General features: G+C 53.5%; 2 protein-coding genes across 3 annotated transcripts; both read right to left on the bottom strand.

The window, feature by feature from the left end:
• Nucleotides 1-620: 620 nt before the first annotated feature.
• On the bottom strand, nt 621-7330 carry NRSN2 (neurensin 2). 2 transcript variants are annotated; one of them, XM_047771404.1, is made up of 3 exons: nt 7266-7330; nt 4216-4429; nt 621-2316 (listed from the first exon to the last, which is right to left on the bottom strand). In XM_047771404.1, the coding sequence occupies exons 2-3, from the start codon at nt 4399-4401 to the stop codon at nt 1891-1893; spliced, it is 612 nt and encodes a 203-aa protein (XP_047627360.1). In that variant the 5' UTR covers nt 4402-4429; nt 7266-7330; the 3' UTR covers nt 621-1890. The 2 variants fall into 2 exon arrangements, with proteins under 2 accessions (XP_047627360.1, XP_047627359.1); XM_047771403.1 differs by having other exon boundaries at nt 4216-4410; nt 7266-7320.
• An 11126-nt stretch (nt 7331-18456) lies between these two features.
• Nucleotides 18457-21662, bottom strand: SOX12 (SRY-box transcription factor 12). Its single transcript, XM_047771402.1, has one exon. It carries the CDS (start codon nt 21257-21259, stop codon nt 20321-20323), a length of 939 nt encoding a protein of 312 aa, XP_047627358.1. The 5' UTR covers nt 21260-21662; the 3' UTR covers nt 18457-20320.
• Nucleotides 21663-24636: the final 2974 nt, after the last annotated feature.

Below are 24636 nucleotides of genomic sequence, written 5' to 3'. Positions count from 1 at the left end.
GGTGAAGGTGAAATGAACTCATGTCTGCAAAGCCCCGAGAACAGGGCCTGACCAGTGGCGTTTAGCTGTTCTTAGCTTCCTGGGAAAAATGCCACCTTTGGCTCCAGCTGTGGGTCTCAGAAGCCCCCTCCTCACATCCTTCTCAAGGATGGAGACAGAAATTGTCAAGGCGGCTAGGAACTTCTCATCTCATCTGTGAAATGAAAGTAATCATCTTCTTTCTTTTTTTTTTTTTTTTTGGTCTTTTCTAGGGCCGCTCCCGCCTCATATGGAGGTTCCCAGGCTAGGGGTCGAATCGGAGCTGTAGCCACCGGCCTGCGCCAGAGCCACAGCAACCGCGGGATCCGAGCCGCGTCTGCAACCTACACCACAGCTCACGGCAACGCCGGATCATTAACCCACTGAGCAAGGGCAGGGACCGAACCCGCAACCTCATGGTTGCTAGTCGAATTCGTTAACCACTGCGCCACGACGGGAACTCCTCATCTTCTTTCTTAAAAGATTATCATGAGAAACAAATGAGAAATAATGGATTTGGGTGCCTAGCATACAGTAGGTGCTCCTAACAGTCTCTTTCCTCCCTCGTCAGGCCCCAGTGATCAGGGAAAAGAGAAGCAAAGTCAGTATCCATCCTAGCTGTTTATTGAAAGGGAAGGTGGGGTGGAAGGGTGCACGATGGGGAGTGGGCTCTGGCACAAAGACAGCAAGGGCCGCCTGGTGGAGAAGACGGACGACCCTTCCAGGAACACGCCCGCCTCCCCGCCCCCTCCCCTCTTCCCTCCTTCCCAGAGTGAAGGCGGGGGATGGTAGAGGCTGGGGCCCTGCGCACCCCTCTCCCGCTGGCTTGGAGCTCCCCCTAGTGGTAGAGAACAGACATGATGCATATGGCTGGGGAGCCTCCAGGATGAAGGGGCTGAGGCCTCCAGGAGGGCACATTGGTTACAGGATGAGGTCAGGACCTGTGGGTGATAATTTCTGGGCTCTAATGGGCAAAAACATCCCAGTTCTCTTGCCCCTGCCTCTCAGAAGCCATTTAAATGCACGTCCAAAGTATCTCCTGAGTCACCAGCAAGTCCCTCTGGGCTGGACCTGTGCCACCCTTGGGGGAGGGTGTCCCCTAGAAGCCGGGAAGGTGTGGGGTCCTGTTCCAGCTGTAGAACAAGATCTGTCCCGGGAGTCTAAAGATGTGGTTCCGAGTTCCTGCAGACTGCCCCGTCTCCCTCAACCAGCTCATCTGTTAACTGGGGCTAATAATAGCTCACGGCGGGGTGGACAGAGGGGATCTGATGCCCAAATGCATGTAGAAAACATACTGTAGGGAGCAAATGGTTTCACACCATCCTGGTCCAGATGACATCTCTGGCCCATCCTGAGGCATCCTGGTGCAGCTGACAGAGGGAGGGGGTCAGTGGCTGAGAATGACCCTGCTACCCCTCCCCCTATATTTGCCTATGGAGGGTAATACTTATATCCCGGGGAGAAAAAGAGCATCTTGGAACTCTAGACTCTGGTCCAAACCCTGCATTATACAGAGGCAGGAACTGATGGTCTGAAAGGGTAAGCCTCGCCTAAGGTCATAGAGAGGAAAGAGTGGGGCTGAGGGGAAAGCTTTCTGCCCCTGAATGGCCCTGGAAAGGAGGGGTGGGTGGGACGTTTTAGGAGGACTTGGGGAAGGTTGGCATTTTGGATGAGGTAGGGCCCTCTCCCTGGAAAGGGACCCGGAAATGAGAGCTCCAAACTTTTCTAACCTAGAGTTGGGGCTTCTGGAGCCTTAGACAGAAGGGCCCCACTGAAAGGGAGAAGTTAAGGGGACGGGAGGGGGGGGGGGCATGGGGTGGTGGGGGGAGGAAGAAGGGTCCAGACCCCAGTCTGGCTCCTCCTCTGGGCATCTCAAAAGTCCCGCTTGGGCTGGATGGTCTGCACAGAGGACTGCCCAAAGTGGCTGGCAGGTGGTGAGAACCAAGACGTGCCACTGGCATCTCGGAAGATGGGGGACAGCTGCTGTTCCAGCTCATCCCCAAAGACCTCCACATGGCTGTCGCCTTCAGTGTCCAAAGGTTCTGCCTTGGTGTCCTGGCCCAGCCAGCCAGTCATGGCCCAGAACAGGCAGACGGCCAGCAGGATCCCAGCCGCCATGCAGAGCGCTGTGCCTGCCAGGCGGCAGATGCTCAGAGCCCGGTTGTAGTCAGCTGCCCGCTGATCCAAAACCAGGAACTCGCCCTCTCCGATGCCCTCCAGCTTGGGGGGTACTGCATAGCCAGTGGTCAGGGCTGCCACACCCAGCACCAGAAGCAGGGTCCCAGAGGATAAGCTGATCTGGAGAGAGGCAGACAGATTGGGAGGAAGTCAGGGTCAGCTTGGTCCCCAGGCCAAGGGATCACCTTGGATCCCAACTGGACCTAAAGGTAACCCCTTGGCCCAACCTTAAAGAGATGAGATCACAGACACACCTGCTAGGACCTAACTGATAAGGGGCACAAACTCTCATGTTCTATTTGGAATCTTTTTGTTTGTTTTAGGGCCACACCCACGGCATACGGAAGTTCCCAGGCTAGGCCTATGCCGAAGCCACAGCAACACCAGATTCAAGCTGCATCTGCGACCTGTGCTACAGCTTGCAGCGATGCCAGACCCTTAACCCCCTGAGTGAGGCCAGAGATCGAACCCGCATCCACAGGAATACTAATTGGGTTCTTTTTTTTTTTGGCTTTTTGTCTTTTTGTTATTGTTGTTGTTGTTGTTGTTGTTGCTATTTCTTGGGCCGCTCCCTCGGCATATGGAGGTTCCCAGGCTAGGGGTTGAATCGGAGCCGTAGCCACCAGCCTGCGCCAGAGCCACAGCAACACGGGATCCGAGCCACGTCTGCAACCTACACCACAGCTCACGGCAACGCCGGATCGTTAACCCACTGAGCAAGGGCAGGGACCGAACCCGCAACCTCATGGTTTCTAGTCGGATTCGTTAACCACTGAGCCACAACGGGAACTCCCTAATTGGGTTCTTAACTCATGAGCCACAATAGGAATGCCTCAATTTGGAATCTTGAGGCCTCTGGCTTAATTTCCCCTTCAGCTCCCCCCAGCAGTGGGTTTCTTCTGCCAACACTGATTGCCTCTCTGTCATTATTTGGGTCCCATCTTATCTCCAGTCTGATTGGCCTTCTACCTCTATTCCTCTGTCAAGTTAACTGCTACGCATTCCCCAGATGGAATCTCAAACCTCACCTCCTCTGGGAAGCCTTCCAGGATGTCCCATAACAGGTCAAGTGCCCTGCTCTGCACTCATGCAAATGCATCCTCACTTGTTCTTCAGTGGACTCACCTTGGCTTACATTTGGACATGTACTTTGGTTACTATGTAGGTGATGCCTGTCTGTTACACTGGACTAAGAGCTGGGAAAGCCATGAACAGAGACTATGTCTGTTTAGGCTCATGAGGTATCTCCCATGCCTAGCATGTTGGTACAGAGCAGTAGCTGAGTGAATGTTTGCAGAAGGACTAAACAAACCACAGCTAGGAGCTCCTCAAGGACAGGGACCACATCCTCTTTAATTCAGTGTCCCCAAGAGCCTAGCACACTGCCTGGCAACAAAAAGGTGGTCTCATGTCTTCCACTGCCCTGGCAACAGTGCCCCAATATACCACTGGGAAGCTGGAGGAAGATTTAAATGGGATGAACCCTTCTTCTGGCCAATCAGCATATGCCATCCCTCTGGCCACTGTAATTAGTTCAAGGCTGGGCAAGTGACCCAATCAGAGGCGATGCAATACTTGCCAAGACTTCTGGAAGTGAAAAGCATTGTTTCTTTTCTGAAGGAAATATCGGGGGAAATTCTGATTTCCTTTGGATGGTGTGAAGTGAGAGACAAGTTTGGCAGGGGAGCAGTCAATCTGGAGAATATGTGGGGAGAGCCTGAAGCTAACGGGCTGCATGGGTGAGGGTACCATGGTGAGTCCGAAGGAGACCTTGAGTCTTCAGTGTGCTGGTGTGAACTGCTGGATCGAACTTTGCCTGAAGGTATCAAACCTCTGGTTTCTTCTATGAAATGAGCAATATTTTCCCTTTACTGTTGAAACTCATTTGAGTGGAGTCTCCTGTTGCTTGAACATGCAAAACTCTTACCTGCTACACAGAACTTTTTCCTTCTATCCACTGACCCATCTCCTTCCTGAAACCACAAGAAATCACAGGGGTTGTTCTTCTTCCCACCTTACCTTCCAGCACAGTGAGGGCCAAGTATGGCGAGGGCACAAGACAGGATGGCCCTCAGGGTCATCGCTGAGGGCAGTACCTGCACAGTCCTCATAGAAGAGGTGCAGATAGGAACGGACCCCATACCACTTGCCATCTTCCACGTTGGGGCCTCGGCTACAGCCGCAGTGATGGTCGCAGCTCAGCATCCTGGGTCCCTGTGGGGCAGGCAAGGTGCTGTGGACCGAGGGAAGGGTCAGTGAGGGTTGCCCATGGTGACTCTCCCAGGCCCCTGAATCCTTGTGCTGCATTCACTTCTCCACCCATTTTAGTCATCTCACACTCACAGCAGAGCCCGGCCTTCTGGAATCCTGGCCTGCTTTTCCTAAGTACACTGTGCGTGAGCCAATGCACTGAGTGCTTTGCCCAGAGCCTGGCAATTTGTTGGTGGCAATAAGTGTATCTGATGACTCTGGAGGCCACACAGTGGCTGGAACTGTGAGTTCTGAAGCCTGACTGCCTGAATTGCAATCCAGGCTCCACCACTCCCTGGCTATGGAAGTGGTGGCTATTAAGAAAGTACTTTTGTCTCTCTAAGCTGCAGATTCCTTATCTGTAAAACAAAACTGATAATCACATCTGCTTCAGACAGTTATTGGGTCTGGTGCCAAGACATGGTAGCTTCTGTGATTATTATTGTGGTAATTTCTTCATTTTTCTTCTTCTTTTAACGGCTGCACCTGCGGCATATGGAAGTTTCCAAGCCAAGGGGTCAAATTGGAGCTGCAGCTGCTGGCCTATACCACAGCCACGGCAACATCAGATCTGAGATGCATCTGCAACCTACACTGCACACTGCGGCAACCCCAGGTCCTTAATACACTAAGCGAGGTCAGGGAACCTGCATCCTCACAGAGACAAGTCAGGTCCTTAACCTGCTAAGTCACAATGGGAACTCTTTTTCATTATTATTTTTAACCTGAAATCTTTGAGCCCTGCGTCTAGATGTCTAGAGCGAAGAATTTCTCCTCTCCACCTTCTCTTCAAATCTCTTCCCCTTAACCTCCCCCCTTTCAAGGTACTTTTGGGGGTAACTGTCAAGGCCACCATTTGTTCCCCAAGGGAACCTTAGATGCGCAGTCCTAAAAGATCCCTCCCCAGGGCTGCCCCTCAGAAGGAAACAATCTCCACATCCCAAGGAATCCTGACTCCACAGAAGGTGAAAGTCAGGGGCCCTCAGGCCTAGGGCTTTTAGGTTCAAGTTCTGTAGGATTTCTAGAGAAACCTTTCTAAGGACAATTTCTTTTCCCAAATGGAGACACCGAGGCCTAGGTAATGGAAGGCACCTGGGTATCCCCACATCCTTGGGCCCAACACCCCAGCTGGGGATGCCGGAGAAGGACTGGGCTCCCCCCACCCCATGACGGCCCCCAGTGCCTCTGAGCAGCTTCCAGCAAAATGAAGCAATGTGCTTATACTGAAGGATAAGACAAATGTCTAGCCCCCTCTCACTTCCAATACAGCACAGGGAACCACATAGACACACATACAAACCAAACAGACACATTCACAGATAGACGCACCCACACACACACATCAACACAGACACACAAACACCACAAAGAGACACAAAGACTGTCATACATACACCACCTAGAGACGCATGCAGCTAGACACACAGCACAAAGAAAAAGACATTCGGACACATCACACAAAGACACACACGCACGCACACACGCACACACGCACACACACACAGCCACAGCGTGATGAAGGTGATTTTATGGACCTGCATGAGCGCACAGAAGTGCTGTCATTAAAGCCTGTCTATAAATTGCAGTTCGCCACAGTTCTCACCCAAAACTCAGGGATAAAAAAGGGAAAAGGGGTAAAAGACACCCCCCCACACCCGCCCCCTCAAATTGACAGACAATGGGAAAAGACCAAAGCGAAAGACAGGGAAAGAACAGGGCAATCGGCGGGCGGAGCGCTCCCCGGGAGTGGGAGCTGGGGGGGCTGGGCTCTGCAGAGGGTGTGGCCACATTGGAACCTTTGCTGCGGGGAGGCCGGGATCAGGAGACTACAACGCAGCTGGTGGGGCGGCGGGCGTCAGTGCCACGACACTCCTAGAGAAGGGGGCGGGGAGGGAGCTCGGGGATGGTAGGCCCGGCTTAGCTCCTCCCCTGTAACTCCCAGTTCCTCTCCTCCAAATACACACTGTCACCCGATCTCTCTGGCGTAGAAGGAAGGTGACCTTGACACTGCCAACCTCCCCACCCCCCGCGTCGGCCTGGCCCCTTCCTCTCCTTTTCGGGTTGCCGGGAGGCTGACTGGCGGTCGGGGGTAAGGGAGCGGGAGGATGCTGAGAACCCGGGATCAGGGTTGCCATAGGAACCGCTGGGGCGCTCTCCTTAGGCTGGATGCAGAAGGAGCTCAGAAAGCAGGGAGCGGGAAGAGGAGGGGGCTACGGGATCCGTAGGGGTGGAGGCTGCCGCGCGGAGGCGAGCGGAGGGAGGCGCACCGGAAGGTGACAGGCGCGAGGACAGAAGATGGCTGTGATCTGCCGCCTTAATGGGGCCTCGCTCAGTTCTCCTTCTCAGACCCCCCAGACCCGCCCCCTTAGCGTTCGGCATCGCTCAAGCAGGAGGAGAGGCGCCGTCCTGGGGAGCGAGGCCAGGTCCCCTCACCACCACCACCACCGCATACGGTTTCTGACCCGGTCGCCGGTTCGAGACTTCAAGTGCATCCTTTCCCCAGGAGGGAAACTGAGGCATAGAGGGGTGCCAATGGGTTTTCAGCAGGGAGGGAGAGGGGGTCTTGTCCTTTGAAGCCTCGCCCAGCCTATCAATCCTGAGGTGCCTTGGGGCTTTGGGGCTGAAGAGATGTCTGCCTCCTGCTACGTCCCTGGGACCCCCGCCTCCCAAAGCTCGAGGCACATCAGGGCTGGGGCCGCCGTCCGGCCTGAGGCGGGACAAGGCAGGGGCTGGGGACGCAGCAGGAGTGGGGGATTCTTCGAATCCCGGGAGGAGGCAGGGTGGGGGTCGCGCCGCGAGTGGAGCAGGGCTGAGCTCACCTCTCGGTCTGCGGTCTCCGCCGAGCGGGAGCCGGGGCTCCTGCGCAGCAGAAGCGGTTTGGGTCGGCGCGTGCGCCGCAGTCGGGGGGCGGGGGTGGTGAGGTGGGGGTGAGGTGGGGGTGGGGGGAGGGCAATCGGCCCCGAGGGCTGGCCCTGCAGATTTCGGACCCTTGAAGGACCCCGAGCCCTGTCCTTTCCTGGGAGTTCCCTTCTTTCTCTGAGACCCCAGGCCTCTCGCCGGGACCCTACCCCCTTATGCAGCCCCTCAAACGCCTCACCTGACTGTCCTATCTCTCCCTCCATCTCCCAACCCGCCGACTGAAGGCCCTTGGCTTCGCTGAGCTTTTATATCTCCACTGTATCTTCAGTCCCCTCTCTGGGCCTCTGCATGGAGCCCTCACCCAAGTACACAAGGGCTCAGCTCCTGCCTGAGCCCTCGTCCTCTTAACAGACTCCCATCTCTCAATCTGAGCCCCCACCCATGGTTGAGACCCATCTCTCTCCCAATGGGTCCCCATCAGAAGTGCCTTCCTGGAGATCCCGTCGTGGCTCAGTGGTTAACGAATCCAACTAGGAACCATGAAGTTGTGGGTTCGATCCCTGACCTTGCTCAGTGCGTTAAGGATCCGGCATTGCTGTGAGCTGTGGTGTAGGTCGCAGACGCGGTTCGGCTGTGAGCTGTGGTGTAGGTCGAAGACTCGGTTCGGATCCCTCGTTGCTGTGGCTCTGGCATAGGCCAGTGGCTACAGCTCCGATTCGACCCCTAGCCTGGGAATCTCCATATGCCACGGGTGCGGCCCTAGAAAAGGCAAAAAGTCAAAAACAAAAAACAAAAAACCAACATGGTGCTTGTGAGTTGAAGTCTGGAGTCAGACAGCTCAGTGTGTGTATCCCTGGTCCTGCCGCTTTCAGCTTACATGTTTTAAATGCTCTGAGCCTCAGTAAAATCAAGATAATATTATCGACTGCCTCTCAAAGGGGTTATAAGAGTGAAATGAGGAGTTCCCTTCATGGCTCAGTGGAAACGAACGCATCCATGAGAACGCAGGTTTGATCTCTGGCCTCATTCAGTGGGTTAAGGATCCGGTGTTGCCGTGAGCTGTGGTGTAGGTCTCAGACACCGCTCAGATCCTGCATTGCTGTGGCTGTGGCGTGCGCCAGCAGTTGCAGCTCCGATTGGACCCCTAGCCTGGGAACCTCCACATACCGCAGGTGCAGCCCTAAAAAGACCAAAAAAAAAAAAAAAAGAGTGAAATGAGGAGTTCCCTGATGGCCTAGCAGATTAAGGATCTGGCATTTTCACTGCTTGGGCTCAGGTTGCTGATGTGGTGTTGGTACGATCCCTAGCCAGGGAACTTCTGCATGCCTTGGGTGCGGCCAAAAACAAAACAATGAAATGAGATGTGCATACAAGACACTTAGCAAATCTCCTGGAACAGAAGAAGAATTCAATAAATTATTATCATTGTTATTACTATTATTGTTACATTAGTTTATGGGTGAGGACAGTAAGAAGTCCAATGAAGGAAACCTGTTAAAGTAAATGCTCTTGAGAAAACCAAAAGGCATTCATTAAGAGGAAGGTCTGGAGGGGTTATAGCTCTGGGTAGAGCATTTGACGGCAGAAAGAGTCATAGAAACTTTAAACAATAGAATGTGGTGAAAGTAATGCTGTGCCAGCTCTGGTCTTAGCTTTCAAGGGGACCAGCTTCCTTTTCCCTCCTCGTGGAACACTTACTGTGGAATTCCCCTTCTTGGACCACAGTCCACATGCTGAAAATACCCAAGCAACATGTAGACGGCCCCAGCCAAAATTGGACAGCATCATGTGAGGGAGTCATCTTGGATGTGCCAGCCTACTTGAGCTGCCAGATGACATTACATGAGCAGAAAAACCATCCCATTGGATCTCATAAACCCATAGAATCTCGAGTTCCCGTCGTGGCACAGTGGTTAAAGAATTGGACTAGGAACCACGAGGTTTCGAGTTCGATCCCTGGCCTTGCTCATTGGGTTAAGGGTCCGGTTTTGCCATGGAGCTGTGATGTAGGTTGCAGATGTGGCTCAGATCCCACCTTGCTGTGGCACTGGCGTGGGCCGGTGGCTACGGCTCTGATTAGACCCCTAGCCTGGGAATCTCCATATGCTGAGGGATCGGCCTTAGAAAAGGCAAAAAGACAAAAAATAAAAATAAAAAATAAACCCACAGAATCTTTTATTTTTTTATTATTTATTTATTTTATTTATTTATTCTTTTTTTTTTGTCTTTTTGCTATTTCTTGGGCCGCTCCCGCCTCATATGGAGGTTCCCAGGCTAGGGGTCGAATCGGAGCTGTAGCCACCGGCCTGCGCCAGAGCCACAGCAACGCAGGATCCGAGCCGTGTCTGCAACCTACACCACAGCTCACGGCAACGCCGGATCGTTAACCCACTGAGCAAGGGCAGGGACCGAACCCGCAACCTCATGGTTCCTAGTCGGATTTGTTAACCACTGCGCCACGATGGGAACTCCTTTTTTTTTTGCTTTTTAGAGCCGCACCCGTGGCATATGGAGGTTCCCAGGCTAGGGGTCTGATCGGAGCTGCAGCCGCTGTCCCACAGCCACAGCAACGTGGGATCCGAGCCACGTCTGTGACCTACACCACAGCTCATGGCAATGCTGGATCCTTGACCCACTTAGCGAGGCCAGGGATGGAACCCAAAACCTCATGGTTCTGAGTTGGATTTGTTTCCGCTATGCCACGACGGGAACTCCAAACCCACAGAATCGTGAAAGATAATAAAATGGTGTTGTGCTAAGCTCTAAGTTGTGAGATGGTTTGCTATGCAGCATGAGATACCTCAAACCAGTCTTTACTCTGGCCTCTAACTGCCCTCCACCACATCCTTGCCTACCTCCTTAATCTCATCTCTTCCATTCCTTCATTCACCGGACTCCAGCGACAGTGGCCTCCTCGCTCTTCTTTGACTGGACCCAGCACAACTGACAAACTCCTACCACAAATCTTCAGAGCCTTTGCATGTGTTTGCTTCTCTGCCTTTCTTGTTTGTCTGCAGATACCTGAGTAGCTAGTTTCCGGCTTTATTCAGATCTCTGCTCATCTGTCACCTTATCAAAGAAGTTTTATTTCATCATGGTGATAGAGTATACACTGCTCACCAAATTTCCATGAGCTTTGCCCTTGAAGTTCAACAAAGCCATGTGATTCTTTCTGGCCAGTGAGGTATGAGCAGAGTGATGCATGTCACTTCTGGGTCAATGCATTTGTTCTGGTTGCTATTGCTAGACAACAAACCAACCCAAAACTTAGTGACTCGAAGCAACTAATCTGCAACTTGGGCAAGCCTCAGCAGGAAGGCTGGAATCTGCTCTACTGTAGCAACAGCCGGGGTGGCTTCACCGGGGGCTGGAAAGATCCACTCCCAGGATGGCTTGCTCCCACAGCTGGAAGATGGTAATGGCTTTCAGGCGGGAGCTGGAGCTGAGGACCAGGGGCCTCAGTTCTTCTCCATGTGGGACTCTCCATGGGTGCTCAAGCTTCCTCAAAACCTAGCGGCTGGATCGCAAGAATGAATATCCCAGGAAAGAAGAGGTGAAACTTGCAAATTTCTCAAGGCCAGAGTCTAGAAAGTGGCTCAGTGTCACTTTTACCCTCTTCTGTTGGTCACGGAGACCAGATTCACGAGGAGGAGACATCAGGAATTCCCATTGTGGCTCAGCAGGTTATGAACATGAACACGACTAGTATCCGTGAGGATATGGGTTCGATCCTTGGCCTCATTTGGTGCGTTAAGGATCCAGCGTTGTCGTGAGTTGTGGTGTGGGTCACAGATGCGGCTTGGATCTGACTTTGCCTTGACTGTGGTGTAGGCCGGCAGCTACAGCTCTGATTGGACCCCTAGCCTGGGCACCTCCATATGCCAAGGATGCAGCCCTAAAGAAAAAAAGAGAGAGAGAGAAAGAGTTGTTAGAGGATAAAATGAAGTGCAGGAATAGTAGAAAGACAACAAAAGAAAAAAATATATAGGTCTCTGCTGAAGTGGAAAATTGTAATTGTTTCCTGACCCCAAAGAGAAATAAATGAGCTGAAAGAGGTGCTGAGCACAGTAGAATCTATTAATTCATTAAAATGTTCCAAGGCATAGATTAGGTTAAGGGCCTTCACACCCATTTAAAGAACTTTTCTATTGATTAAAATATCTTGGGCTAAAGTCAATTAAAGTAAGAGATCAGATTTCAAAGGAATTTGGATGACGGAGTTCCCGTTGTAGGCAATGGGATCGGCAGCATCTTTGCAGCGCTGGGACACAGGTTCAATCCTCAGCCCAGCACAGCAGGTTAAGGATCTGGTGTTGCTGCAACTGTGGCATAGGTCGCAACTGTGGCTTGGATCTGATTCCTGGCCTGGGAACTCTGTATGCCTTGGGGCAGCCAAAAAAAAAAAAAAAAGAAAGAAAGAAAAAGAAAAGAAAAGATAAAGAAAGAAATGTTAAGATGTGGTGTGGATGAAAAAAAAGGCTTTGGATGAAAAATACTCTGTAAAACTTCTCAGATGGATAAAATGATTGAGGGCCAAGATCATATAAGGGGTGTGGGTTTACCACCCAATTATTCCTGATAGCTGCCATTAAATCAAGAGAGCTCTCTGGGACAAGAAAGCAAATAAACAAAGCAAATCTAAGGACTATATATTGAAACATATCGTGGATATGGTTTTGTACATGAAACTGGCTATAGTCAAATGGATAAGAAGCCTAAGTAGGCTTTTTTGTGTTTTTTTTTTTTTGTCTTTTGTCTTTTGTCTTTTTAGGGCCACACCTGAGGCATATGGAGGTTCCCAGGCTAGGGGTCCAATCAGAGCTGTAGCTGCCGGCCTACACCACAGGCACAGCAACACGGGATCTGAGCCATGTCTGCAATCTACACTACAGCTCACGGCAAAGCCAGATCCTTAACCCACAGAGCAGGGCCAGGGATCGAACCCGCATCCTCCTGGATACTAGTTGGGTTCGTTAACCACTGAACCATGATGGGAACTCCAAGAAGCCTAAGTTTTTGTGAGAACTGTCTGCCAAAAAAAAAAAAAAATCACAAGCCTGAGTTTAAAAAGCCTATGATTGTTTGAATCTCGAAATAATCCTGGGAACCTACATTCGTTAGCATGGCTCCTATCAAAAAAACAAAAACAAAAGCAAAATCGGAAAATAACAAGAGTTGGTGAAGATGTGGAGAAATTGGAATCCTTGTGTTGGTGCGAATGTAAAATGGCTTAGCTGCTATGGAAACAGTATGGCAATAACTTGAAAATTAAAAATAGAATTATCGGAGTTCCCGTCGTGGCGCAGTGGTTAACAAATCCGACTAGGAACCATGAGGTTGCGGGTTCGGTCCCTGCCCTTGCTCAGTGGGTTAATGATCCGGCGTTGCCGTGAGCTGTGGTGTAGGTTGCAGACGCGGCTCAGATCCCGCGTTGCTGTGGCTCTGGCGTAGGCCGGTGGCTATAGCTCCGATTCAACCCCTAGCCTGGGAACCTCCACATGCTGTGGGAGCAGCCCAAGAAATAGCAACAACAACAAAAGACAAAAAGACAAAAAAAAAATAGAATTACCAGGAGTTCCCTGGTGGCTCAGTGGGTTAAATATCCGGGGTTGTCACTGCTGTGACTGGGGTTGCTCCTATGGCTTGGGTTTGATTCCTGGCCCAGGGAACTTCCGCATGCTGGGGGCACCGCCAAAAGCAAACAAACAATAGATTACCACATGATCCAGTATATGCTTCTGGGTATATGCTTAAAAGAACTGAGAGCAGCTGTCTTAAAGGGGTATTTACACACCCATTCATAGCAGTCTTGTTCACAATAGCCAAAAGCAGGAAGCAATCCAAGGGCCTGTCCACGGATGAATAGATAAACAAAATGTGGTCCATACATACAATGGAATATTTTTCAGTGTTGAAAAGGAAGAAAGTTCTGATACGCTGCAACATGGATGAACCTTGAGGAAATTTTGTTAAGTGAAGTAAAGCAGTCACAAAAAGATATATACTGTATGAGTCTACTTATACAAGGCACCTAGATTTGGGAAGGCGAATAGTGGTTGCCAGGGTCTGGAGAGTGAAGGAAATGGGGAGTTATTGGATTCTTGGGTAAAGGGTTTTAATATTAATGGTGGTGGTGGTTACCCAACAATATAGCTACTTAATGCCACTGAGCTGTACACCTGAAAATGATTCGTATGGCAAATTTTATGTTATGTGTATCATATATAATTTTTTTAAGTATCAAAATGTTAAAGGAGTTCCCTGGTGGCTTAGTGGGTTAAGGATCTGGCATTATCACTGCAGCAATTCAAGTCGCTGCTGTGGCACAGCTTCTATCCCTGGACCAGGAACATTTGCATGGTGTGGGCACAGCCAAACAAAAGAAAAGAAGAAAAGAAAAAAGAAAAAAAGGGATCCTAGGGTCCCAAAAGTTTATAGGCAGGAAGTGAACTGAAAAAGCTGAAGACCTCCCAAGGGTCATGAGGCAGCACTGGACCTTGTTGCTTCCTGATCCATTCCTTGCTTTCCCTGCTCTGGAGAGCTACTCTGAGGCTGTAGCCTCCCTTGTTAGCAGGCCTCAGCCAACGGGAGGCCTCAGAGGTGGGTGGGAGAAAGGGAGAAGCCACTGTTTTTCTCCCCTTCCTCTCCTGGCTTCCCTGGCCTCTCTCTCTCTTTTTTTCATTTTAGGGCCACAGCTGCGGCATATGGAAGTTCCCCAGGGGTCAAATTGGAGCTGCAGCTGCCGGCCTACACCACGGCCACAGCAACACAGGATCCTAGCCGCATGGGCCACCTATGCTGCAGCTTGTGGCAATGCCAGATCCTTAACCCACGGAGTGAGGCCAGGGAGCAAACCCACATCTTCATGGATACTAGTTGGATTCTTAACCCACTGAGTCACAACAAGAACGCCTTCCCTTGCCTCTTGACTGATAAAATCACCTCATCTGAAATAGTAGCTTCTCCTCACAGTTTACCGCCTTCATTACATGACATCATCGTATATACTTCTCAGTTTATTGATTGTGTGTTCCATCCACTGGAGTGTAAGCTCTATGAAGGAAAGAATTATGCCTGTTTTGCTCGTTGAAGTGTTCCCAATTCTGGAATTCCTGTTGTGGTTCAGTGGGTTTAAGAATCCGACTAGTATCCATGAAGATGCAGGTTCGATCCCTGGCCTTGCTCAGTGGGTTAAGGATCTGGCATTGCCACGAGCTGTGGCGTAGGTGGCCCATGCGGCTAGGATCCTGTGTTGCTGTGGCTGTGGTGTAGGCCGGCAGCTGCAGCCCCGTTTCGACCCCTAGCCTGGGAACCTCCATATGCTGCAAGTGTGACCGTGGAAAAAAAAAAAATTCACGGTTCTTAGGACTGAGCCTGGCACAAAGAAAGCACTCAGTAACCATTTGAAAGAGTGAAAATTTTTAGCAGCCAAATCAAACACACACAAGAGAATAAGGAAAGACCTAATGAGCACCTGCCAAGTATTCATAATCTGAAATGAAAGCCAGAGAGGTCAGGTAGTTTCTTTAAGTCTCACAGCAAATCCTTCATAGACTCAAACCCAGGCTTCTTTCCATTTTGGGTTTGTATCCAGGTCTCCAAAGAGATCCTTGGGCTTAGGGTTTTTTTTTTTTTGGAGGAGAAAAAGCAGAACTTGACATTCATTTAGTTAACAGGAAACCCTGAAAGCAACACGAGGGTAAGGAATTAGGTTGCTAAGAAACCTCTGAGGAAGGGGGCGAGGGTTGACATCCATTGCTAGGCAACCTGGAAGAAGCCAGCCAGGCAGGTTTCATAGGCTCGGGGAATGCCAGGCCAGATATGCTCTTAGACTTCTAGTCCAGCCATCTAACTGTATAGATGGGAAAACTGGGGCCTCAAAAGGCAAGGCCAGGAGTTCCCATTATGGCTCAGTGGGTTAAGAATCCAACTGGTATCCATGAGGATGCGGGTTCAGCCCTTGGTAGGTTAAGGATCAGGCTTTGCTGCAAGCTGTGGAGCAGGTCACAGACTCAGCTGGGATCTGGTATGGCTGTGGCTGTGGCGCAGGCCAGCAGATGCAGTGCTGATTCCACCCCTAGCCTGGGAACTTCCATATGCTGCAGGTGTAGTTGTAAAATTAAAAAAGGAAGGAAGGCAGGAAAGAAGGGAGGGTGGAAGGAAGGATGGAAGGAAAGAAGAAAAGGGAGATTTCCTTCAGTCCTTTATTTATTTTTTTTGTCTTTTGTTTTTTTAGGGCCGCACCCATGGCATATGGAATTTCCCAGGCTAGGGGTCAAATCTGCCGGCCTACACCACAGCCACAGCAAGGTGAGTTTTGAGCCGAGTCTGTGACCTACACCACAGTTCAAGGCAATGCCGATCCTTAACCCACGGAGCCTCACGGAGCCCCACGGATCGAACCTGCGTCCTTATGGATACTAATCAGATTCCTTTCCGCTGAGCCACGACGGGAACTCCCCTTGTGTCCTTTAAAAGAGAGCCTTCCTTGAGCCAAGTCACTTGACGCTGCGCAAAGTCTCCTTCTGGCCTTGACAAAATAAGCTGCCATGCTGAGAGAGGACCTGTGAGGAAAGGCAGTGTGAGGGCTTTTAGGAGTCTAGAGTGGCACCAGGTGACAGCCAGGAAGAAAACGGGCCTCGGTCCTTTAACCACAAAGAACTGAGTTCTGCCCTGGAACACAGTTTCCAGAGAGGACTGCAGCCTTGAGAGATCCTGAGCAGAGAACCCAGCAAGGTATGCCTGGACTCCGGGCCCACAGAGACCATGAAATAATAAATGCACGTTGTATTAAGCCGTTGGGTTTGTGGCATTTTTGTTACAGAGGAAGAGGTAACCAATATATCAGCAGATAGGCGTTTTTAAAGCCCTGGAACCAAGATGACTCCAACAGCCGAGGCCAGGAACCTGATCCGACGCGATTCAGGGAGCATGAATGGAGGGGGATTGGAGTGGGACACGCCCAGCTCGGGCCCTCCCCGGCCTTTCTCCCGCAGCCCCGGGGGCTTCATACTCCTTTCAGCCACTAGGTGTCCCCAGAGTCCACATAAGCCGGTCTCGCCCCCACCTTTCACAGGTCAGAATCCATTTCCTCCAGCATTGGAAGGAACCAAAGTAACAATAAATGGTGCCTCTTCCCGTTCTGTCTCCCCCTCCCCACTTCACCTGGGGGAAACCAAGGCCTGCGCAGTGGAGGACCTCGCCCGAGGCCTACGGTGCTCTGGCACGTCTCTGGCACGGCGTTTTACACTCCCCCGACCCTACCCCCTCGCAGGGCCCTGTGAAAGTCAAACGCAGACCTTTAGCCTCTGTCTCTCCAGCTTAGGCAGGGAGAGGGGCTGCGAAGGAGAATGACTTCCGCAGAGGGTTCTGCAGCGACTTGCGGGCTGAGGCTGGAGTTTCTAATTGGTGCCGACTGGAAAGGGTGGAAAACGGACACCCTCGAGGTTGGGGGCCGCTGGTGCATCAGAGGGGCCCAGCTGCAGGTGCTTGGCCACTGACCCACTCCCTTTGCTCAGCCCCTACCACCCTCCCTTGCAGACTGGATTCTCCAGAAACAGACACAGACTGAGTTTGGGGTGCAAGATATTTATTAGGGATAAACACCTGTGAAAAAAAAGAGGGAGGTAGGATTGGGTACAGGAAGTCAAACTGCACTGCTGGCCTGGCAAAGCCTCAGCCACCCTGGTGGGGCCCTGGGGTTAGTACCTGAGGGTACAGGGCAGTGCCAGCACTGCCTTGTGTCTGTCCCACCTTGAATTGAAGTGGCAGGTGTTTATACTTGCTGTCACCCAGGCACCAGATGCAGTCTGCCCTGGGTGAAGTGGCTCTCTTCCACACCTTCTTTTTCTTAGGTTTTGTTTGTGGCCCTCTTGCGTCTAATCCAAGAGGCTAAGATGAAGCACTCACTGCAATTCCTGCACCCCCACACCCCCTCTGTAGGTGCCCAGCCCTCCCAAACCTGCTTCAGTCCTCTTTTAAAGCATCTACCTGTATCCCAGTCCCCAAATACCCTCTCTGAATGAGGTCTGCACTCTTGGCCTGGGTTCTTATTGGGGAATCTTGGCCTTGTCCAACCTTAAGAATTCATTGGATCTGGGAGAGGAAGAATTAGGGGCACAGGGTGTCAGGGGGCCAAAAGTCTTCATAAGCCTTGGTCTCAATTCCCAAAACACACTGGTAAGGAGAAATCTCAAGGACAGGAATCATTGTGGCTTCTGCTGTTCTTCTCCAGTCAGTCAATACATCTAAACTGAGGGGCCAGCTCTGTGCCAAGTACAGGGACAAAGGCGACTACTCCAGACCCTGAGCCCCACCAGCCTAACACCATCTGCAGATTCAAACAGGGAGGGAGAAGCAGCACCCTGAAGCAACACTTCCCCAGGAGACAGAAACCAAAATCTGGGGCCCTGTCTCTGAACTCAGCCGCTTGCAGGCCCTTTACAAATTGCTTCTGTACTGCTCTGAACAACAGAATCATACAGTTTATGGAGCACCATGTTAAATGCTTCTCGCATCAAACTTCACTCTACTCCGTGAAGCAGGTATCATCATCATCTCCATATTACACATACAGAAAAAGAGTCAGGGTAAAGTTAAGCTGCTCAAGGTCATGCGAGTGCTCAGTGGCGGTGCCAAGCTTTGAGTTCTTTGTGGCCCAACCCTGCCTGTCATTAAGAGCAGGGTCAAACTGGCCCCCTCAGACCAAGTGTGCCTGCACACTTGTTTCACCAGGTCCACAAGGATTTAAAAATATCTGAGTCAGCTTTCATTCTGAAAGAAACATCCAATTTCCACCTCCTCTTGAAAAATCTAGTCCCCTGCTCAGAGTGGGCTGCATTCCCACAGGGTCACAACTAGCAGGTGAGCAGTTGCTTCCCTTGAAGTGGGTCATGAAGCCAGTATCCACCCAGACTCTCATTCATTCATGTTACCTGCCTGGGCTCTGCAGGGTTGAGTCTGTCTGTCATCCTTAATGAAGACCAGGAGTCCTGAGACAGAGGGAGCAGAGAGGCTTTGAGGGGCCAGGTCCCTCCTTGCCCTGGAACCCCCAGCTCTTCCTCCATGATGCTAATAAGTCTTGTGGACCTGAATCTGCCAAACTGTTCGGGGAGGGTTGAGGTGAGGCAAAGACATGTAGAACCACAGGGCGAGATGGGGCAAATACACTTTATTCAGTCCTGGCAGAAGTCCTGCTGTGGGTGCCAGTGCCCCAGACCAGAGGGAGCCCTCCCCTCAGCTACGAGACTAGTTCTCCAAGACCACAGACAGTGACATCTCTTCACTCACATGACGTTTTCTGGGGTTTTTCATTGTCTTTTTTTTGTTGTTGTTTTTCTTAAAAAAAAAAAAAAGAGAGAGAGAGAGAAAGAGAGAGAGAAAAAAAGCGCGCGCGCGAAAAGGCCCAGAGCCGGAGCACCAAGCTTAAAGGAGGCAGCTGGTGGCTTTGTCAGCGACGGGAACGCGTGGGGCAGAGACCTGCAGAGACCCTGGGCAGGGGTCCCGGAGGACTCTGGGACCGTTTGTTCCTGAGATCTGTGTGTGTGTGTGAATGAGAGTGTGTGCACACCCGGAGAGGGTGAACACACGCCGGTGAGATACAGGTAGTGAGGGCAAAGGGGGCGTGGGGAGGCCGGAGGGGCGGGGCTTGAGCCGGGAGTGGGGGTAAGAGGGGGTAACGGCGTGAGGGGCACGGTTCCCGAGGGCACACCGAACTGGACACAGCTTCCTCCTGCAGCAGCGCTGGGCGCAAAAGGCCCACCACTACGCTGACCCTCCCCTCAGTCTCACTAGCTCAGCTGATGGTCTCTCTCAGCTGCTGACAAGTGGGGCTCTTCTGGCCACTTCGTCTGCCACCACGCCTCAGTCTCACCCCCCTAGTACCAACGTGTCTCAGTTTCTTCCACTGAATACTATCACTGGAGGCAGAGGGACCTTGATGATAGGAAGGAGCGGTGGGCTTAGGAAGGAGCCCAGGATGGGAGGGTGCCCTGAGGTGATAGGACAACTGGGGAGGGCTGGGAGTAGAAAGGCCCGGTCCCCAAACAACTGCTACGTGTCTTTGTTCTTAGTTTTCTCTCCTGAAGCATTTTCAAAGACAGACCCTGCCCCCACTTCCCAGTGGGGGAAAGGGAGGTTTCTGAGAACCAGTTTAGGCTGTAGAAGCAGTCAGGCAGTCCGTGTGTGTAGTGGGGGGGGGGTGCACGTGGGTCTCGGCGACCCCGTAAGGGAAAAGGGGCCGTGCCACTTGGGAGAGTTCCAAGCCCCAAACCAACCCTTCAGGGCCGGCTGGTCTTTCTCCCCCTTCCGAGTGCTCCTCCCATTTAAGGCAGTGACGCCCCGTCGGGTTGAACGGAAGCCGTGGCTCCTGGATCTAAAGGTTTCTCATCAGGATCGCTCTATATCCGCCCCCCCTTCCTCCCGGAGCCGCTGACAGAGCCGTGCAGTTCGACAGGGACCAGCCCCCTCCTCCCAAGAAGTATTAGGCATGCGCGAGAAGGGGGCGGGCCCCAGCGCTCCCGGAGGGGAAAGGCGTGTGCCCCTCCCCCTCCCTGGGACGGGGCGGGGGGGTAAGGGAGGAGGGCGCCGGGCGGCCGAGCTGCAGCGCCCCCCCTAACAAGACAGGAGGCGGGCTAGGCGACCGCGGAGGGAGTCCGGAGCAAGGGCAGGGGCGTGTCCTCCGGCCTTGAGGAGGGGCATATGCAACGTGGGGGAGGGGTACAGGTCTCTAGGGGAGGATACGAGGTGTATGGGGGGGCGGCTGCTGGTGGTTGCGAGGGAGAGGGCAAGATGGGGAGGGGCTTGGATGTCGGGGAAAGGGTGGGGGTTGGGCTGCCTTGGGGTGTGTCTGCGGGGGGAGGGGCATGTCTGGATTTGAGGGGGGATGGGCACGTCTAGGAGGGGGGAGGCTGTGCGGGAAATGGGGTGCCAGCCTCGGCCTCCGAGGGGCCCCAATACCTGATTCCTGTATGTAAACAGCTGGTTTGGGGGCGTGCGCGCCCCGCTGACGGTGGGCTCAGTAGGTGAAAACCAAGTCGGCGATGCTAGACGGGCGCCAGTCCCCTGCGATCATCTCGGTAACCTCGGGGGTGCAGTAGTCCGGGAACTCGAAGTGCGACGTGCCCGAGGGGGGCGGCAGGTCCGGGTCGCGGTCCAGGGCGCTGCAGTCCAGGCCGGCGGGGCCGGGGGGCAGTCTGGATAGAAAGCCCAGCGGCTCCTCCCCCGACGCCACCGTCTCCTCTTCGCCTTCCTCCGCTGCTGCCGCCTCCTCCTCCTCTTCCTCCGGCTCCTCGTCCTCCGACGGAGTCGGGGAGGCGGCTGTGACAGCCGCCCCCTCGCCCGACGGCCCTTGGGCACGCTCCGCGGGTCCCCGGGCGGCCCGCCCTGCCGGGACCATCCTCCACAGCTCCCGCCCGGGGGTCTCGACCAGGCGCACTTCCAGCAGCTCCTCGTCGTCGTCCTCGTCGTCTTCGGGCGCCGCCGCGCCGCCCCCCAACGGCCCTCCTGCCGCTCGGCGGCCCCCGCGGCCAGGCAGCTGCGGCCCGGGCTTGAGCCGGCTGCCGCCACCGCCGCCGGGGGGGCGGGGCCGCGCCTTGGCGGGCGCCCCCTTGCTCTTTTTGCGCGGCCGGTACTTGTAGTCCGGGTAATCCGCCATGTGCTTGAGGCGCAGCCGCTCCGCCTCCCGCACGAACGGGATCTTCTCCGAGTCCTGCAGCAGCTGCCAGCGGCGGCCAAGGCGCTTGGAGATCTCGGCGTTGTGCATGTCGGGCCACTGGTCCATGATCTTCCGCCGTTCGTGCTGCGACCACACCATGAACGCGTTCATTGGTCTCTTAATGTGGCCGCTCGGGGTCTTGCACCAGCCGGGCTCACGCGCCCCCTCCTCGGCCGGCCCGGGCCCCGGGGGCGGCGGCCCGCCGTCCCGCTTGGCCCTCGCGCCCCGCTGCTGCACCATCGCGCCTGGGCCCGGGGCCGCTAGACGCCGCCGGGGGCCGTCCGCATCCTCCGCGGCTGGGGGTGGGGGAGGAGGCAGCAGCGATGGAGGGGCGGCCCCGCCCCGCAGCTCGGCCCGGCCCCCGCGAGCTGGGGAGCTAGGAGCTGGGCGCACCGGCCCAACGGACGGCGGGGGGAGAAGGTCAGCGGCGCGGTCTCAGGCGGGCTCGGCGCGCCCCCGCCGCCTCCGGCAAGTTGCGCCCTGCAGCACGCCACACATTGTTTTGCGGGGGTGGAGGAATTGCACCCCCAGGCCCCCGCGGGCTCTCCTCGCAGCCGCCTGCTCAGCCGCGGCCCGCGCGCGCTGCTCCCCGCCCGGCTGCCTTCCAGTGTCTTTCTCCCCGCGCGGCCCCGCCGGCGCGCGCGCCACCCCTCCCCCTCGCCGTCTGCGGGCCGCTGCGGCGCGCGCGGGGCCGCCCCGTGTAAACACCGAGGTGCCCGCTTGGGCTGCGGCCGGGCCACGCCTCGTGCTCGGGCGGCGCGTCACCCGTTGCTGGGCAGAGAACATGGTATTTGCATCTCCCAATCGCTGTCTGCCAAAGCGGGGCGGGGCTGCGGGGCTGCGGGGCTGGGCGGTCTCCCGACTGGGATCGGGGGTGTCGGATGAAGTAGGTTTCTTTTCTTAGGCTTGGGACTAGTGGGAGGGTGGCGGGACGCCGAGCGTGCTTCTCTTCAGGCTTCCGAAAGCCTGTCCCCGCCCCCACGTTGCCTTTGAAGTTTAGCTTGCTGTGACACCTGCCGCCAGGTAGGACCTCTGCTCCCTCCTCTTTCGGTGGCGTCTTTTTGAATCGTCCCAGAACAAAGGTGGGGGAACCTAGGCTCAGGAAAGCTCCTTAAGGGACTCATCGTGTCAGTGATGTAGCCCCTGCCTACTACACACAAGGTCTAGCCAAGCACGAGTCAACAAATGCTTTGGGGCCCAATTAACCGAGTCCCTTTCAATTTTTTTTTTTTCTCGATTGAAACGCCATAAGAGTCCTGGCTTTCAATTTTTTTTTTTTTCTCGATTGAAACGCCATAAGAGTCCTGGGAAAGAAGGCCACATGACTCCCACTTTCCAGGCAGAAACACCAAAGATTTGCAGATGAGAGCTCGAATCCTAGGTTCGCAGTCCCAGCTTTCTCCTCTGCAGCGCACGAAGGGGCCGAGGCACCTCGCCAACCAGCCAAGCACCCGAATAGGGAGGACTTCTCGCTTTTTATGTTCTCAGGCGAGGTTCGAAAATGTATGGGTGCCCCATTCCTAGGCCCCACCCCACACCGCGACCAGCCGGGTGCCAGACTGGGGCGCGATGCCCCTCCCGGGTCTGAAGAAGCGTGCGCGGGCACAGGGGCGGAGTCAGGCCAGGGGGCGTGCCCGGGACGCACGCTCTGGGCGCGTGGCGGGGAGGGGCTGCGCGCTCCCTGTTCACCACGTGTGTGTGCTCGCTCGGGCACTGCGGGGCGTGCGCTACCCCTGGGGTAGGTCACCTTCATCGTGCCGTGGTCCTAGGCGGTGGGAGAGGTGCTGAAGCATCGCTCCGCGGAATAAGAAACTGGGAGAGGTTGAGTTGAGGGTATCTAAGGTAGCAATTTGCTGGGGCACAGCGGGGCAATGTCCGGGTCGGAGGATGCGTGTCTCACGCGGTAGACCTCACCCACCTCTGGGCGGGCGGGGTCTGAGAGCTTGCGGGTGTGGGGCGGGGAGGAAGGACGAGGTGCGGCTCCACAGACGATGGGGGCGGGGTGGTGCCCGGGAGGGAAATTGTAGCTTCGCGGGTGGGAGGGGGCGACTCTTAAAGGCACAGGGCACCCAGAGGAGAAGGCCCTGTGGGCGACCAAATGGTACCTCTGGCGACTTACTGGATGCCGAGATCTGGAGATCCCCGAGTTTGAAGCTTCATGACGGTAGCCTGGATGGTTCAGTGCTCCCTGAAGTCCGAGTTCCTGTAATCATATCCAGGTGTCTTTTTTGCTTAGCCTGAAAATAGGGAAAAAAACACTTTCTTCCACATATGGTTATCTTGCACATTAAATGGAGGTAATGAATGTAGACACATCCCTGACATCTAGTAAATGCTGGATAAATATTAGTTATCAGGGGAGTTCCCATCAAGGCTCAGCAGAAACGAATCTAACTAGTATCCATGAGGACACAGGTTCAATCCCTGGCCTTGTTCAGTGGATTAAGGATCCTCACAGGGCTCAGATCCCGCGTGGCTGTGGTATAGGCCTGCCGCCACAGCTCCAGTTCGACCCCTAGTTGGGGAACCTCCATTTGCTGTGGGTGTGGCCCTAAAAAGACAACCAAACCAAAACAAAATAGTTATCAGGGACTCAGGGTACCACCAACCTAGAGACACCAATATGATAAAAAAAAAAAAATTAGGCAGGGTGGGATGGATTTAACATTTCAAAAAAGGTATCAAAGTAGCAAGCCTGGGTAAAATAAAAGCTTTTTTGAATTTACACTTTTCCCATTTAATACTTGTTTTATTCTAAATGACATAGGATGGGCACTGCCATCTTTTCAGTGTTTACAGCCTCTCAAAGATCTTAACTCTGGCGCTGTAGCTGCTGCTAATAACCATTATTAGAGTTTCAAGTGCTGACCTCCTGGATAGCCCTCAACCACAAGTCTTGGACCCACCCCGGGGCCTTTGTACATGCTGTCTCCTCAGCCTTTGTATATGCTGTCTCCCCACATTGCTGGTCCATTTCGTTCTAACCTCAGTTCACATGAACTCTCCAGAGACACCTGCCCTGACCACTTTGCTGTTGCCCACCCATCCCCCTACATCCCAGGTACACAGAATTGCTGGTCAGTTTGCTGACATCATTGTCCATGATTGGCTCACTTTATGTTTGTATGTATTTGATTATATGTAATATGGTAAACACCAGCGAAATCAGCAACCCAGCCCAAGAACTGGAACAGTGATAATGACCTAGCTTCCCTTGTGAACATCTTGCCCATCCCCATTCCTTGCTTTTCCTCACCTGATGTAATTAATAGCTAACCTGAGTCTTCCTTTACACCTAAAGAAAGGCTAGCAACTTTATTAAGATATAATCCATGTGCCATACTATTCGCCCGTTCAAACTAAATGATTCAATGTTATATAACTTGTGCGGCCATCACCACAGTCAATTTTAGAATATTTTCATCATCCCCCAAAGGGAGGATGTATAGATACAGAGATGTATAAGTATATATACTCTATACTTAATTCCTCCATCCCCTCTACCTTCACATCCTCTACCTCTGCTCTTAACCCCCAGCTCTAGACAACCGTAAATTTACTTTCCATCTCAGTGGATTTGCTGCACTGTTTATATCCCTATCAGCAGTGTATGAGGG

This window comes from Phacochoerus africanus, chromosome 3 (assembly GCF_016906955.1).
Source record: "Phacochoerus africanus isolate WHEZ1 chromosome 3, ROS_Pafr_v1, whole genome shotgun sequence".
NCBI classification, from domain to species: Eukaryota; Metazoa; Chordata; class Mammalia; order Artiodactyla; family Suidae; genus Phacochoerus; species Phacochoerus africanus.
This window is presented reverse-complemented; position numbering and strand designations above follow the sequence as displayed.

What these genes read in the sequence shown, in the direction of transcription:
- NRSN2 (XM_047771404.1), bottom strand. Translation starts at nt 4,401, where the DNA reads ATGCTGAGCTGCGACCATCACTGCGGCTGTAGCCGAGGCCCCAACGTG. An exon ending in GGCCCTCACTGTGCTGGAAG is followed by an intron (nt 2,317 to 4,215) that starts GTAAGGTGGGAA and finishes GCCTCTCTCCAG; the next exon opens with ATCAGCTTATCCTCTGGGAC.
- SOX12 (XM_047771402.1), bottom strand. Translation starts at nt 21,259, where the DNA reads ATGGTGCAGCAGCGGGGCGCGAGGGCCAAGCGGGACGGCGGGCCGCCG.